This window comes from Neoarius graeffei, chromosome 28 (assembly GCF_027579695.1).
Source record: "Neoarius graeffei isolate fNeoGra1 chromosome 28, fNeoGra1.pri, whole genome shotgun sequence".
NCBI lineage: Eukaryota > Metazoa > Chordata > Actinopteri > Siluriformes > Ariidae > Neoarius > Neoarius graeffei.
Window position 1 is genome coordinate 46,198,263 of NC_083596.1, and position 17,945 is coordinate 46,216,207.

At 39.8% G+C, this 17,945-nt stretch overlaps 1 protein-coding gene across 1 annotated transcript; it reads left to right on the top strand.

The window, feature by feature from the left end:
• Nucleotides 1-3,753: 3,753 nt before the first annotated feature.
• On the top strand, nucleotides 3,754-12,132 carry si:ch211-284e13.9 (uncharacterized protein LOC566600 homolog). Its single transcript, XM_060912167.1, has 3 exons — nucleotides 3,754-3,892; nucleotides 8,656-8,720; nucleotides 10,782-12,132. Exons 2-3 carry the CDS (start codon nucleotides 8,694-8,696, stop codon nucleotides 11,241-11,243), a joined length of 489 nt encoding a protein of 162 aa, XP_060768150.1. The 5' UTR covers nucleotides 3,754-3,892; nucleotides 8,656-8,693; the 3' UTR covers nucleotides 11,244-12,132.
• Nucleotides 12,133-17,945: the final 5,813 nt, after the last annotated feature.

Sequence of the window (17,945 nt, forward strand, 5' to 3'; positions counted from 1 at the left end):
CGTCGGTTGAAATTGATCCATTCTGTACATGAGTGCAGCAGTATTCAGCTGTGTTTTTTACCGACAAGATGGCGGTTGTGTACTTTCCGGTCACGTGACTGCAAGATCTCTATTGCTGGGGGCTGCCATTTAGGCCAAGACATTTATTCCTGAGCACAGTAAGATACAGACATGTTGAGGCTCAGGTCTTATAAAGCTCTGATACAAATATGAAGTTCTAAGAACAAAAATAACTTGGGAATACACAATAATAACACATGCATCACCATTAAAAATGTTATGTAAAAGATCATCATTATTACTCATATTCCTTCAATGTCTGATGTGTACACCCATTTGTTGTAGTCGTGTATGACCTGGACTATACTAACTAAAGCATACAGTATGCCAGAATAAGTCATTGCTTGATCACGTGTACAGTTTATAAGGTTATAAACATTCAACTAACAAAACACCTGTAGGCTACAACATGTAAAAAAGGAGTCAACACTTACTCTGAAGACAACTGACCATCGGGTCCAGCTGGCCTGGGACGCTTCTTCCAGTTAATTTTAGGAATGTGGAAAAACGTCTGCAAGACACCAACATTCAGGAGTGCAGGGAAGTCAGTGTGGTTTGTGATGCAGACAGCAGCTGGCATGCTGGCCTCCTCGTCAATTGAAAGGTCTTGCATCTGTGGCATGATGAGATCCCATTCGTGGCAGCAGTAGCACTCCACCTCTGTCTGCATTACTTCACATTTGGAACAAGTACACCACCATTTGTCGGTCACCCAGTGTCTCGCGGCTCCAGCTGCGGCTCCAGCTTCACCTTCTTCCACTTCTCTGTCCACCCTTTCTCTCTCTGCCCGTTCTAACTCCATCTGGCGAATTTCTTCATCTGTATATTCGGGTTCATAAAGATATCCCTTTGGCTGTGAGATGAAGTCAATGTTTTCAACGTCGCTGTCGTAGTCAGACATGTTGTCGCTAACTTTGCTAGCAGTAAACAATGAATGAAACAGCCGTGGCTGTCACCTGGCGGCAGCGCGCAGTGATAAGAAGGGAGAGAAAATAGTGCCAAGCGATTTCGAGGTCTGACTTTTTATTTGGCAACGGTTTTGTGATGCAAATTTATCACTCTTTTGAACACATACTGTTTTGAGACGAAAAACGTTTTACTTTCGTGACCCCAACAAACTTGCCGGACTACTTTCGTCTGGACCAAAACTGGACAAGAACTGGACTCACAGGATGCTGTCAGGGGTAAGTCAGTGTGTTTGCACGACACTATTGATGGGGATGCCATACAGATTCATGTCAAAAATCCCGAACTATCCCTTTAATCTAACTGTTGCAGTAGATTATTATAGCCAGAAGAGGGCGCCAGTGTACATCATAATTTAGACTCAATATGATATACTGCACACACACACACAGTTAGGTCCATATATATTTGGACACTGACACAAATTTTGTTTTTTTTTTTTTACCTGTTTACTGAAACATATTCAAGTTATAATTATATAATGGACATGGACATAAAGTCCAGACTTTCAGCTTTCATTTGAGGGTATACACATTAAAATTGGATGAAGGGTTTAGGAGTTTCAGCTCCTTAACATGTGCCACCCTGTTTTTAAAGGGACCAAAAGTAATTGGACAATTGACTCAAAGGCTATTTCATGGGCAGGTGTGGGCAATTCCTTCGTTATGTCATTCTCAATTAAGCAGATAAAAGGCCTGGAGTTGATTTGAGGTGTGGTGCTTGCATTTGCAAGATTTTGCTGTGAAGAAAACATGCGGTCAAAGGAGCTCTCCATGCAGGTGAAACAAGCCATCCTTAAGCTGCGAAAACAGAAAAAACCCATCCGAGAAATTGCTACAATATTAGGAGTGGCAAAATCTATAGTTTGGTACATCCTGAGAAAGAAAGAAAGAAAGAAAGAAAGAAAGAAAGCACTGGTGAACTCATCAATGCAAAAAAGACCTGGACACTCACAGAGGACAACAGTGGTGGATGATTGCAGAATAATTTCCATGGTGAAGAGAAACCCCTTCACAACAGCCAACCAAGTGAACAACACTCTCCAGGAGGTAGGCGTATCAATATCCAAATCTACCATAAAGAGAAGACTGCATGAAAGTAAATACAGAGGGTTCACTGCACGGTGCAAGCCACTCATAAGCCTCAAGAATAAAAAGGATAGATTGGACTTTGCTAAAAAACATCTAGAAAAGCCAGCACAGTTCTGGAAGAACATTCTTTGGACAGATGAAACCAAGATCAACCTCTACCAGAATGATGGAAAGAAAAAAGTATGGCGAAGGCGTGGTACAGCTCATGATCCAAAGCATACCACATCATCTGTAAAACACGGCGGAGGCAGTGTGATGGCTTGGGCATGCATGGCTGCCAGTGGCACTGGGTCACTAGTGTTTATTGATGATGTGACACAGGACAGAAGCAGCCGGATTAATTCTGAGGTATTCAGAGACGTGCTGTGTGCTCAAATCCAGCCAAACTGATTGATTGGCATTTCATAATACAGATGGACAATGACCCAAAACATAAAGCCAAAGCAACCCAGGAGTTTATTAAAGCAAAGAAATGGAATATTCTTGAATGGCCAAGTCAGTCACCTGATCTCAACCCAATTGAGCATGCATTTCACTTGTTAAAGACTAAACTTCAGACAGAAAGGCCCACAAACAAACAGCAACTGAAAACCGCTGCAGTAAAGGCCTGGCAGAGCATTAAAAAGGAGGAGAAACAGTGTCTGGTGATGTCCATGAGTTCAAGACTTCAGGCAGTCATTGCCAACAAAGGGTTTTCAACCAAGTATTAGAAATGAACATTTTATTTACAATTATTTAATTTGTCCAATTACTTTTGAGCCCCTGAAATGAAGGGATTGTGTTAATTAAAAAATGCTTTAGTTCCTCACATTTTTATGCAATCATTTTGTTCAACCCACTGAATTAAAGCTGAAAGTCTGAACTTCAACTGCATCTGAATTGTTTTGTTCAAAATTCATTGTGGTAATGTACAGAACCAAAATTAGAAAAATGTTGCCTCTGTCCAAATATTTATGGACCTAACTGTGTGTGTGTGTGTATATATATATATATATATATATATATATATATATAAAAGAATGTTGTGTGTGTATATATGCAGAAGCCTATATACTATACTAGTTAAGTTTCATGTTACATATTTCACAAAACTCTTGCAGCTTAAGGTGTTACACAATTCGTAAAGAAAATAAATGCATAAAATACACCACTATAGTTTATTATGGTAAAAAATATATATTATATATCAGGATTAAAAAGACTTCAAAACAAATCTGAAACACTAATATGAAGCATTGAAAGGTAAATAAAGCAAGAGTAAAATTAGTTAAGGATGCATTGTAAAGACATTCATTCAAGTGAAATTCAAGCTTTTATTGCAAAAAAAAAGAGAGTTTCCTCTGTAGTTTTCTTTTGTTTACCTTTAGGAAAATGCAGATGATAAAGTTCAAAACAAACAAAAGAGAAAGTAATTACAAAATATGACCCTGAGCATGTTGAACAAAGTCAGGCATAGTTTACTCTTTAATAAAATGTGATTTAAAAACAAACAAACAAACAAACAAACAAACAAAAAAAAAGCAATACACAAAATGGACGGGGTCCAAATAAGGTTATGAATAATTAAAGAGGACTTTGAACTACAGGATAAGAAAAGGGGAAGCATCAAACATCAGCTAATGTTTTACTAGCATTAGTCAGTGGGGTTAACATACTCCATACTGTAAAAAGTGAAAGCAAAAGTATGAATTCTGCAGGAATTCCCCTGCTTGTTTTGTTCGACAACGTTTTGCCAGAAGTGTGTGAGACAGACAGAGTTTGTTACCAAGCATCAGGTAAGGCCCTTAACTTTTAAGACTTTTTGTTTCTTGGCAAGAGAGATTCCTTCAGCTATAGGCTCAGAGTAAATAAAAAAACATCCTTAATGGTATGGTACCAACTAATGGTTAGCTTGTTTTGCCTTTTCTAACTTTAGTTACATGGTAAAGTGAACGTAATCTACAATTATATCTAACTTAAGAACCACTGTTGTACCTTGGGTGGTATGTTTATATAGAGCAGCCTACAGTGCTGTGAAAAAGTATTTACCCCTACTGATGTGTCACATTTAAATGTTTTAGGCTATCCAACTAAGTCTAATATAAGATAAAGATGATGTAAGTGAACACAAAATGCAGCTTTTAAATGATCACTCCATTTATTAAAAGTAAAGGGTTAATCAAAACCTGTATCACCCATGTGAAAAAGTAATTTCCCCCTTAAATCTTATAACTGGTTGGGCCGCCCTTGGGCAGCTGGAAAGCTCTGTAACCCTTTCCAGACTGATAGAACGTCATCTCATCTCATTATCTCTAGCCACTTTATCCTGTTCTACAGGGTTGCAGGCAAGCTGGAGCCTATCCCAGCTGACTACGGGCGAAAGGTGGGGTACACCCTGGACAAGTCGCCAGGTCATCACAGGGCTGACACATAGACACAGACAACCATTCACACTCACATTCACACCTACAGTCAATTTAGAGTCACCAGCTAACCTAACCTGCATGTCTTTGGACTGTGGGGGAAACCGGAGCACCCGGAGGAAACCCACGCGGACACGGGGAGAACATGCAAACTCGGCACAGAAAGGCCCTCGCCGGCCACGGGGCTCGAACCCGGACCTTCTTGCTGTGAGGCGACAGTGCTAACCACTACACCACCGTGCCGCCCCTCATATGGAATCTTATTCTAAAAAAGTAGTTAGTTTAGTTTTTCTTACATTTTACTAAATAGTACTTTAATATGTTGTTGTTGTTATTAATTTGCACTCACAGCACTGGCGCAAATTGTTACTCTAACTCAGGAGCTTTCTACTTTATTATTCTCTTACTATTATTATTATTATTATTCTCCTAATGTTTTTTAGGATGCTATTTCTCCTTCCGTTTCCAACCAATCATCACCAAATTTCACATGCAGAATTCCTCTGGGCTGAATTAAGTTGCTATGACTTTTGGTGCTGATCTGGATCACCGAACTGGAATGATCCATGAAAACGGACTTTTTTCCTCACTAAGCATCATTCTCTGTCTCTTACCATTCCGGATCTATAGGATACGGTGACCAGACGTCCCGGTTTGCAGTGTTGTGCAAGTTCACACTTTTTTTGAACTAGTTCAAGTTCAGTTCAAACATGTTAAAAGTGAACTGTTCACGTTCATAGTTCACAGTTTTAATTCTGAACTAGTTCAAAGTTCAGTTCATTTTACTTTTAGGTGGGATATGAAAATAAAGACTAAAATCATATGCTACATTCTAGCTCAAAACTACTCACATATTATAGATATTATATTCTCATCTCATCTCATTATCTCTAGCCGCTTTATCCTTCTACAGGGTCGCAGGCAAGCTGGAGCCTATCCCAGCTGACTACGGGCGAAAGGCGGGGTACACCCTGGACAAGTCGCCAGGTCATCACAGGGCTGACACATAGACACAGACAACCATTCACACCCACATTCACACCTACGGTCAATTTAGAGTCACCAGTTAACCTAACCTGCATGTCTTTGGACTGTGGGGGAAACCGGAGCACCCGGAGGAAACCCACGTGGACACGGGGAGAACATGCAAACTCCACACAGAAAGGCCCTCGCCAGCCCCGGGGCTCGAACCCAGGACCTTCTTGCTGTGAGGCGACAGCGCTAACCACTACACCACCGTGCCGCCCGTTCAAGTTCTTTCATTACAAAGTTGTTGCGTTCAGTTCAAAGTTCATGGAAAAACGAGCGTGTTCAGTGAACGCGTTCTTTTGAACGTGTTCATGCACAACACTGCCGGTTTGTAAGAGCTAGAGCAAATCACTGTGACTTTAGTCTCAGTATCTATCTAGTTGTTATTGTTGTTGTTATTATTTCCTCTTCATTAAAGGTCAAGGGTCTCTCTCTTTCTGGATTAGCCCTTATGGCCACTAGTGCACAGCTTTAACCACACAGTTAAAATGTGTGCTTCCTGATTTTTTTTTTCCTGTTGTCCCCCTATTTCTAGATTTCTCTCTCCATCTCTGAGTTTCCTCTGTGCCCCTCGTTTAATAAATGAATGAATGTTCTCAACCATATTTTCACATTAATGCAACTTATCATTTCTTGAGGAACAAAAGCACTTTATGTCTGGGCCCATCCTCTCTCCTCGTACACCCCCCCCCCCCCCTTTCTCTCTCTCTTCTCTGAGGCCCTGTCCACACAGCAACGGATTCAGGTGACTCCAATACAATTGCTTATCGTTTAGGCCTGGCGTCCAAAACGCAATCTTTTTGAGAACGGGTTCCAGAGTGGAAAGATCTGGCAACGTTGCCGTTGTGAAGTCGTCTGGATGAGTAGAACAGATTTGTTTACGATGACGTCACAACCACATGACTATGAGTGCTTCACGCCGGGTAGAAGTGTAATGAATATCACCAGGAAAAAGCCTTACAGAGCACTAGTGAGAGTGAAACACGAGCTTGGATATTATTATTATTATTATTATTATGTTCAGTGTTAGTTCACAGTAGTAATGCAAGAAGCAGAATAGTGACAGTAATAGTAAAGCAAAAACATGCAATTGTACAAACACTGCAGCTCTACAGCAAAATATTCATTTATGAAATGGTCTGATTCTTAACACCAGTAGTGCCAATGATCTCATTGCGATGCGATGCGAGTTGTCAACAAATCCTATAACTTGGTTCATGAAACGCGCTTACAAAATATTTTCACTGTGAATATTTATTGTGTAATGGTGCAAAGTGAGAGAGAGAGAGAGAGAGAGAGAGAGAGAGAGAGAGAGAGACTCTGCCCTTAGGGCAGAGTCAATCCCGCCAGCAAAAATAGGGAAAAAAAGGAGCGATCTCACCTCTTCAGATGTTGGTTTAAGTCCTACAATACATTCCTCAAAAAGGGCGTAGAGGAGCAAATTAATCCATCAACGTGTAACATTCAATTTATTCCGGACCATTAAAGATGCCGCCTTCCACGTAGAATCATACGTCATCCTCGCCGCCATATTGGATAGGTCAAAGCGGAGAATAAAGATTCATGTGCTGCCTTTAACTGTACCAACAGGTTTACTGTCCAAACGAGATCACATGGGATTACCTTTCACAGGTGAGAAACAACAAATTAATCCATCAACGTGTAGTATTCAATTTATTCCGGACCATTAAAGACGCCGCCTTCCACGTAGAATCATACGTCATCCTCGCCGCCATATTGGAGAGGTCAAAGCGGAGAATAAAGATTAGCTGCGTTTAACTATACCAACAGGTTTGCCGTCCAAACGAGATCACATGGGATTACCTTTCACAGGTGAGACTGGAAAAATACTTTTCATTGTATTTGGTCATTATAATGTAATTTTACGAACAGATTTTCCTGACTTTGTGGCTAATATGAAGTCTCGCGCATGCGTCCTTACTTCTTCTATTGTTCTGGTGTCTCCGAAGGGACCGTCTTACAGCGCCCCTAGAGGTGTGGCATGTGTATTGCATCGTTTTCAGCAAGCGTTGCGTTGCCATATGGACCTGATATTTTACTGATCGTTGCCCATTTGGACGCGATATATTTTTAAATAACATCTCGTTGCCGTTGTCGTGTGGATGTAGCCTGAGTATTTTGTGAGCTGTCAGATCACAGCTGATAAGAGCGAGGCTGTCTCCTGAGGGAAATGGATGGAATTTCTTTAGGAATGCAAATGGATCTTTGGCGATTGACAGCAGAAAATCGGCTAGCGTTACTCCAGCTGAAGCGGACACAGGGAGAACATGCAAACTCCATGGGGCTTGAACCCAGACCTTCTTGCTGTGAGGCGACAGCGCTAACCACTACACCACCGTGCCATGCCCAGACTGATAGATTTTTACAACTCTTTACTTCACGGCATCTTTTGAAGACCTATTAGCCTACTTCACATTGCCAACCTGGTTCTATTTATGTGATATTGAGATTGAACAAGTCTGGCAGTAATCATGCCTGGGTGTGGCTAGTGAAATTGAAATCATCATTTGAAAACTGCATTTTGTGTTTACTTGGGCTAGCTTTGTCTAATATTAAAATGATTTAATATTATAATATGAACTAGAATTACATCTTTTCCATTGGTATTCGTGACTGGTACCAACAGGTACTTAGGGCTAGCTTTGTGGCGCTATGTTTATGACATCAGAAGCAATATAGTGGCATTTTATTTCTCAAACTGGTTTCTAATGCCACAGAGCAATGAGAAATTGCTTTCATTTTCTCATGTGTTCACTCATGGAAGTTTCTAGTGTTTTGGTGAGGTCATTACGTTTATACCTTTTTAAAAAAAAATCATACTGCAGGACATCAATAAGCCTTTTTTTAATTGCAGCTACTATTAACTGGTTAACCAAATAGCTGACCAGACTAAAGAACAATAATAATCCAGGTACTTTATGTTGAATTTAATAATGTACGGTAAATAAATCATTAATGCAACTGCTTTTGTTATTCCAGTTTGGGTCGGCTGTAAATTTCCAGTTAGATTCTTTATCTCTGTTCTTCCTTTCTTTGCTCCTATTAACTTGTGCCCTCTGTTTTATTCCCCCTTTACATGTCACCAGCTTCTCTGTCATAGGTGCTGCCAGGAAGGATCAAAGTCATGAGCCATTCCACGGCAAAGCCAAAGGTGATCTTTGTGCACTGCGTGTGACATCACAGCATTTTCAGGTTCTAAACCTAGTAGGAAACTGAGTGAGAGACTTAAGCTAATAAGGCCTATTTTTGTCCACCATGCCGAATTGCGTACTTAGCTATGACGCAAGTAAGGAAGTAAATAAGGCTATATTCCAAAGCAGTATTCAGTAGGCCTATATTAGTAGTATTTTTGGAACCAAGGTGGTCTTTAAGACAGTATCAGCTTGACAGTTTGTAGGCCAAGCATTGTCCAAAATCTCCTCAAAGGTTGATTTATTTTGCTTCGGTTGGATCATTAAGCAATTTCGTAAATGAGTAATTCTTGAATGTTACAGGCATCTCATCTCATCTCATTATCTCTAGCTGCTTTATCCTGTTCTACAGGGTCGCAGGCAAGCTGGAGCCTATCCCAGCTGACTACAGGTGAAAGCCGGGGTACACCCTGGACAAGTCGCCAGGTCATCACAGGGCTGACACATAGACACAGACAACCATTCGCACTCACATTCACACCTACGGTCAATTTAGAGTCACCAGTTAACCTAACCTGCATGTCTTTGGACTGTGGGGGAAACCGGAGCACCCGGAGGAAACCCACGCGGACACGGGGAGAACATGCAAACTCCACACAGAAAGGCCCTCGCCGGCCACGGGGCTCGCACCCGGACCTTCTTGCTGTGAGGCGACAGCGCTAACCACTACACCACCGTGCCGCCCCAACATCAAATAATTTCATTTCTTTTTTTTTTTTTTGGGGGGGGGGGGGGTTGTTTTCAAGTAGAGTTTTTAGTTCATCCTCGGTTGGTTCAGCAATATGTTCTGCCATTTTGTTTTCCTCTACTCACAGTACGGTATATGAGCTGATATCCTAGTAGTAGAGTAGCCAGTCAGAGTGCACAATTGCTCATATCCAGTGAATGTGGATAGAATACATTATTTTATATTACTTTATAACAAATACATGAGCAGGTTAACTAATTTCTGAGTGGAAAAAGAAATACAAATATTTCTGGGAAAGAAGAACACGAGGTGACTAGCCTCGTCCAGGGTGTACCCCGCCTTTCGCCCGTAGTCAGCTGGGATAGGCTCCAGCTTGCCTGCGACCCTGTAGAACAGGATAAAGCGGCTACAGATAATGAGATGAGAATGAGTATTTGATGGTAAGAATGTATCTTTTTTTTATTTTTCAAGAATTATTATTATAGCATTTTTCACAAATTGTTACTGTCATTTCGCTGGTTTGTTTACATTCTAAGCAGAAATGATTTTGTCAGACGTTTTGTATAAAGATTTTATTTATGGAATTTGCAAAAAATAAAAATGCTCTGTTTCTCAAAATCCAGTGAATCCAATGTGGATAGAATAAAACAGTTATTCCACTCAATCTCGTCGTACATGGCTTATAGCCAATTTGGAGCTGCGCGCCTCGTCGGCTATCAGCTCGTGTACGACTGAATTTCGTGGAATAACTGTTAAATATTTTAGATGTGACTTGCCTTAAATTAAGTTTCCCTCTACGGAGTTGTGTAATTAGCAGTGATAGATGTATTATAAATGATTTTAACTAAGAATAATTGAATGAGCCAGTGTGACTCTCACCAAGATAAAGTTGTTACAGATACTGAATGAATGACTAAATGAGCTCTAATGTAAACGTATTGGGTTCTGGGTTTGAACCTTGTAGCCCAATGGAGCTTTTCTGTATGGAGTTTGCATGTCCTCCCCATGCCTCCGTAGGTTTCATCCCACATTCTAAAGACATGTAGATTCAGTCAACTGGCTACTCGAAATTGCCCGTAGGTGTGAATGCGAGTTTGAATGGTTGTTTGTCTCTGTGTTAGCCCGGGGTGAACTCCGCCTCTCACCTGAAGTCAGCTGGGATTGGCTCCAGCTTCCCCCACAACCCTGACAGATTAGTGGTCTAGGTAATGGATGGATAGATGTTAAAGGGATGTTCTTACATTTCTCAGGAGATGTATACATTTATATCTAATGATATTAGAAAACCTTTGTCTTACTTTGACTTATATCTTCTTCATACCCTTCCCTCCAGTGTCCAGGTTGCCATGAGGAAGTTGTCCCGAATTCAGAAGGGCAGTGCGTGGTGTGCAAATTGTGCTCCAAACAAAAACGTCGTGTTTTCCGCTTCTGCTGGGATTGTCAGAGAGAGTGGCCACGTAAAACTTCTCCAAACATTTGCACGCGATCAAACTGTGCTCTCCGGGCTGCTCTGCTATCTGACAAACGGATCAGTGATCCCCACAGTTCAGCAAAGGGATGTCCCTATTTCAGGGCCTGTCCTGGGTGCCGTGCCTTGCTCACACACAATGGACAAGGCTGCCCCAACATTACATGCCCTACTTGCCACACAGAATTCTGCTTCCGCTGTCTTCGCCCTAGATGCATTTACACAAACTTGATGTTACTTGATTTCATAAGAAATAGGCACAGGTTGGATGATATTGAACGCTGTACTATCGTGGATAACCGTGAGAGACTGATGCAACTTCCTTAGTCAAATGTCTGTAGGACGTAAAATCTAAATTTCTACTAGACAAATAAATAAAATTTCTCAGTTGATCTACACACAGATGCATTTGGTGTTAGAACGCTGCAGGAGTGTGTGTGTGTGTGGTGTCAGTGTCCCAGAGTAGGATTGGGAATATTTAGAATACAGCTTAGCCCATAGTGTGTGTCTTTTTATATTAAAAAATTATTTTTAATCAAAATATAAATTTATTTTAACCTTTCATTGATTTGTGATCAAATATGATTTCTGTGTGCAAAGGTAAATCTTTCAGATCAATCTTTAAAATGATGAATGTAAGGAAAACAATTAACCTCTGCATTAAAGCAAATTTTTAAAATTAAAGTGTGGTTTTATTTTATCATGCCTTTTTTTTTAAACTTTCACAAAATACACTTCTTTCCAGTATATACCTTTTCTTTGACTCTGTCTACAACAATATAAAATTACTGCACAGACTTTTTCATATTCAAATGCAGTTGAATAGTAAATCTTTTAAGTAACCAATCACGCAAGAAGTTTTTCTTCTGATCAGAAAAGCTGAAGGATGCTCTTCTGTAATATGCATTTCAAAAATTGTTATTTTACCAAGTGAAAACATCACATACATACAGTGGGGTAAAAAGTATTTAGTCAGTCACCAATTGTGCAAGTTCTCCCACGGGAAGAGCGCGCTTTATGAGTTAAACCCATAATAATAATTAATCTCGAGGCTGATTCCTTTTTTGAACTTTTATTTCATTTTATTATTTTATTTCTACTATTGTTTAATTCTTATTATTTTTCTTCCCCAATTATTTTATGTAATTTTATTTTCTATTGTTTACTGTTCTGCTTTTACTTCTGTAAAGCTCATTGAACTGCCACTGTGTATGAAATATGCTATATAAATAAACTTGCCTTGCCTTAAAAAGATGAGAGAGGCCTGTAATTTTCATCATAGGTATACCTCAACTATGAGAGACAAAATGAGAAAAAAAAATCAAGAAAATCACATTGTCTGATTTTTAATGAATTTATTTGCAAATTATGGTGGAAAATAAGTATTTGGTCAATAACAAAAGTTCATCTCAATACTTTGTTATATACCCTTTGTTGGCAATGACAGAGGTCAAATGTTTTCTGTAAGTCTTCACAAGGTTTTCACACACTGTTGCTGGTATTTTGGCCCATTCCTCCATGCAGATCTCCTCTAGAGCAGTGATGTTTCGGGGCTGTCGCTGGGCAACACGGACTTTCAACTCCCTCCAAAGATTTTCTATCGGGTTGAGATCTGGAGACTGGCTAGGCCACTCCAGGACCTTGAAATGCTTCTTACGAAGCCACTCCTTCGTTGCCCGGGCGGTGTGTTTGGGATCACTGTCATGCTGAAAGACCCAGCCACGTTTCATCTTCAATGCCCTTGCTGATGGAAGGAGGTTTTCACTCAAAATCTCACGATACATGGCCCCATTCATTCTTTCCTTTACACGGATCAGTCGTCCTGGTCCCTTTACAGAAAAACAGCCCCAAAGCATGATGTTTCCACCCCCATGCTTCACAGTAGGTATGGTATTGTTTGGATGCAACTCAGCATTCTTTCTCCTCCAAACACGACAAGTTGAGTTTTTACCAAAAAGTTCTATTTTGGTTTTATCTGACCATATGACATTCTCCCAATCCTCTTCTAGATCATCCAAATGCTCTCTAGCAAACTTCAGACGGGCCTGGACATGTACTGGCTTAAGCAGGGGGACACATCTGGCACTGCAGGATTTGAGTCCCTGGCGGCGTAGTGTGTTACTGATGGTAGCCTTTGTTACTTTGGTCCCAGCTCTCTGCAGGTCATTCACTAGGTCCCCCCGTGTGGTTCTGGGATTTTTGCTCACCGTTCTTGTGATCATTTTGACCCCACGGGGTGAGATCTTACATGGAGCCCCAGATCGAGGGAGATTATCAATGGTCTTGTATGTCTTCCATTTTCTAATAATTGCTCCCACAGTTGATTTCTTCACACCAAGCTGCTTATCTATTGCAGATTCAGTCTTCCCAGCCTGGTGCAGGTCTACAATTTTGTTTCTGGTGTCCTTTGACAGCTCTTTGGTCTTGGCCATAGTAGAGTTTGGAGTGTGACTGTTTGAGGTTGTGGACAGGTGTCTTTTATACTGATAACGAGTTCAAACAGGTGCCATTAATACAGGTAACGAGTGGAGGACAGAGGAGCCTCTTAAAGAAGTTGTTACAGGTCTGTGGGAGCCAGAAATCTTGCTTGTTTGTAGATGACCAAATACTTATTTTACCGAGGAATTTACCAATTAATTCATTAAAAATCCTACAATGTGATTTCCTGGATTCTTTCCCCCCATTCTGTCTCTCATAGTTGAAGTGTACCTATGATGAAAATTACAGGCCTCTCTCATCTTTTTAAGTGGGAGAACTTGCACAATTGGTGGCTGACTAAATACTTTTTTGCCCCACTGTAGGTGATTTTATCTGTTTCGCAGTTTGCAAATATTAAAAAAAATATATATAGAAACTTTAAACCTACTTATAGACATTTTGCTAATTTATATAAATTTATTAAACTTGAAACAAACAATCTGATTACACTGGGAAACTTTTTTTTATCAAATGTATGACCATTTTTAGTCTTCAAATTTAGTTATCAGATTTATAATCATAATTACTATCAAATGCATTTGTAATAAATGCTTAAGAAATATCTTTAGTTCTCTCTGTCTCTCTCTTTTTATATAGTATATCTGGATTCAGAGTTAGAATGACATTGGGTTTTTTTGCCTTTCCTTCTCTCTTTCTTTCTGCTGATGGCTTGTAAGAGGCTTGGAGGCTGAAGATTAGTATAGCACATCCCAAGCTGTCTAAGCCTATTAGACCAACTGGACCATATCAGTCCTGAGACAGTGGGACTCTCTCTCTCTCTCTCTCTCTCTCTCTCTCACACACACACACACACACACACACACACACACACACACACACACACACACACAGATCAAGGACCAGTGAGAAAGAAATGAGATAAAGAGCGTATATGGAATTCCAGAGTTTCATACGACTTCTGAGTTCACATCAAAAACCACACTTCACCCTCTATCTCTCTCTTCTATCACTCTCTTCTTCCCTACATTACCGATTAGCCATGTCCCACCTGGTCCAACATCTCTACCCTGAATGTTCAGTCTAACTGCCAGAATCAGATCAACCCCAAGCTTACAGGTACCCCCTGATCAAGATTCCTATTTTCAAGTCTATTTAATGGGACTAACAAGAGCCAAACCAATAAGGTAGTATAGACAGGTGGCTCTGCATACTGAATCAACCACTAAATGGAGATAAAGGAATTATTAATTGGATAAATTGAAAATGGATATGCTTTCTAGAATCAGCTGAAGACATAGACTTACCAAGCCAAATCAAAACCTAAACCTTCTCCTGAGACATGTACATTTATCCGCTTTCATAGCTGCACCTGGATGCTAGGTAAAGTATAACACTGCAAAACATTCATTCAAATAAAATATGGACTCCTATGAGATGATAACAGCTAATCGTTATGAGAACCCTGAAGGACTGTGATCCGAGATGAAGAGAAAAGGTTCTGTTTTATACCACTCGACTTTTATACCACTTCATGTGCATGGATTAAGGCAGCCAAGTTTGCACAGAAGTGTGCCTTCACAACAACCAGCATATTAGAGGGAGAAATGGACCACCAGCTTAGAGAGTTCTGGGAATAAAGCTGATTTATCTGTTGGGCCTATCGCCACTAATGAATGGGACAGAAGGTTCTAACACATGATCGTCTCCTGAAGAGGAGTTGACGGGTAAGGAGGCACATGCAATGGTAGTATTTTACAGGTCAGTGTCTACAAGAGCTCCCAAAGATAAACTAGAAATGTGAGAACATTTGCAAAGCCATTTCTAGCAAGCTGGAGATACACTTCGAACTATATGGTTCATTATATGGTTCGACTCAGCATTCAGGGTAGAGACGTTGGACCAGATGGGGCATGGCTAATCGGTAATGTAGGGAAGAAGGGAGTGATGGAAGGGAGAGATAGAGGGTGAAGTATGGCTTTCCATTATACACACACACAACTATAACTGTAACCCTGACCCCATACTGATGAACGCATCATCAGCTTTGCACGAGTGATAGCTGTTTCACCAACTTAAGCTCCGCCTTCTAGAACTGATTGGTATATGGCAGCCATGCTGCTTACAAATCTCAAATTTTTGACATTGTTGAGGTTCAGACTGAGTATTCTAGACAACAGGTTTGTGAAGATGTGCTAACAACCCTAGAAACATTGCAAAACTGCCACCTAGAAAACAAACTCTCAAGACATTGGACATTAAGTTAACTTATGCCATTGAGCAAAGCATGGGTCTTTTGGAATATTCCAAAAGTGTGTATTCATAAACTTACAGAAAGACATACTGTACATTCACATCCACACTCTATGAGAAAGACTGTGTGGATTAAACGCTAAAGAAGGTCAAAAAGTCACCACTTGAACTCGGGTTTCATCCACCCCTCCTTTGTCCTCCACTTGTCCTCTCTCTCTCTCTTTATCTCTCCTTTTCTAAATCTGTCTATTCCTTGTAAGAGCCAGGGCTCCGAGAAGTGTTTGCTCGACCTACTCTCCCCTAAAAGGCACCTCGGTTTGGGGAAAGACCTAGTCCAACACGGAGCCTCTCACTTCAAGGAACCATAATTCTGTAAATATGGGCATAAATTAAAGGAATTTCTGTTTTACCAAAAAAATTCTTTGGAAATATTTTTTCAAACCTTGTTTGGAATAATATATTTTTCAAGAACCTTGATTCATTTTTATCCCCTTTTTTTCAGTGTGATACACTTTTATTTTTCACTGGAAGAGTGAGCTCCTATTTAAACTCGGGCTTTCCCCAGACTCCACGGTTGAGATGGAAGTTTCACTCCAGAAGGCCTTCTTTTAGACACATCAAACCAGGTTAGCATGATCTTTGTTCTTCACTTTATTACTGAAATTATTGGTAGCTAAATTTAAATGCAATTTGAATCACTGTGACCTAAGTGTTAATCATCTTTTATTTTCTATAGCTCTAGTATCTAGTATTGTCTACTAAATATATTCAGGCATATTGATAATTGGGTGGAACATTTCACATCAAGATTGTATTAAAATGATCTTGTATTATCTCATCTTATCTCATTATCTCTTGTGTTAATATCTCCACCAGGATTTTTGACTTTGTGGTTTGACATTTTCAACTTCTAAGCTTAAGGTGCTAATGATCCTATGTAACTGCTTGTGTTAGAAAGGGTTAGCTGTCCTCTCAGATGCCGATATTTACACTGCAAAAAAAGTGAAAACTGAATTTGAGGAGAAAATTACTTAATATTAGTGAAATTATCTTGCTGCATGGACAGATATTTTTACTAGATTTTTTTACTTGATTTTTTTTTTTACTTTATTTTTACAACACCATCTTAGAATAAGTTGGTTGCAATCTAGAACTAGCTTTAATAATCTCAGAATTGGTGTCTTGTATTCTTGTAATAGGAAATGCTAGATCGTTTCAACTATTTTCAAGATATTTTCACTTGCCAAGATATCATTTTTTGCAGTGTAGAGAGACGGTTTCCTAGCACGTTTTTAAAGTCAAACCTAATTTCATTGTATAACCAATAGACCATCACATTTAATATGCTTCAAATAAGAAGTAATAAGCAAATTGTAAGTTATGATTCACCATGGAACATGTCCATGCCACTCATATATTGCATAACTAGTAGCTCCATAAAATTAATTTGCCCATCACACAGTGAGGTCTTGGTACACTTTGTCTGGTCATCAATTTGAATAAATGTGCAAACCCAGTGATGGTATTCAATCTATGTACTAAGATTAGGACAGACAACACCAAGTACTCAGGCTGCTATCTTGGAGGATAATGACACGGCTGTAGCTAAAGCTTCAGGGATTCACCAAATTAAAAGAGAACTGAAGGCAAATTTTTTATTATCAAAATTCTATTTACCTCATTTTATTAAATATAGGAATGCATTTTTGATAGCTATTTTGTCACTGCTATAGCACGTTATGAGTGTTTGAAATATGCTCCATAATATATCAGTCCATATGTCAAAGCAATGGCCGTAAACGAGATTAATTGAGACCTGTGCGAGACATCGTAGGACGGAAGTAAAACGTACAGCAGAAATCAAAGTGACCGACATCTGCCAACATTGTCAAAAGATGCGTGCGCCCTCTTTCGAATGCTGATGTAATCAAGCCGGAAGTTTTGTTTGTTTTGATAGCAATCAGGAAAGTTTGAAAAAAGTAGGCAGTAATTGCCATTTAAACTCGTTTTTGTGCAATATTTCGTTTGGAAAACAGTTTTCAAAATGGCGGCACTGACACCTGGCTGACACTTCACATTTCGAAGTCTCGCACAAGTCTCGCAAAGATCACGCAGATATGCGACACCTGCCGTGGACCAAACAAACTAAATTCAACACGGCTAAAAACCGAAAAGGCCGATAAGTATAATATTTAATTGCAATTAGTTGCCAATATAAGTCACGATATAAGGTTACTAAAACTGAAAATGTAATTGAATAACACGTTAATCAAGAAATAAAGCAAGTTCAAAAATGACTTCAGTTCTCCTTTAATCTGCCCAAGTTTGGTACGCAGCTAG

Excerpts from the sequence above, each read along its gene's own strand:
- si:ch211-284e13.9 (XM_060912167.1), top strand. The coding sequence starts at position 8,694 with ATGAGCCATTCCACGGCAAAGCCAAAG. Across the intron at positions 8,721-10,781 it reads ATTCCACGGCAAAGCCAAAG|TGTCCAGGTTGCCATGAGGA; the intron begins GTGATCTTTGTG and ends CCTTCCCTCCAG.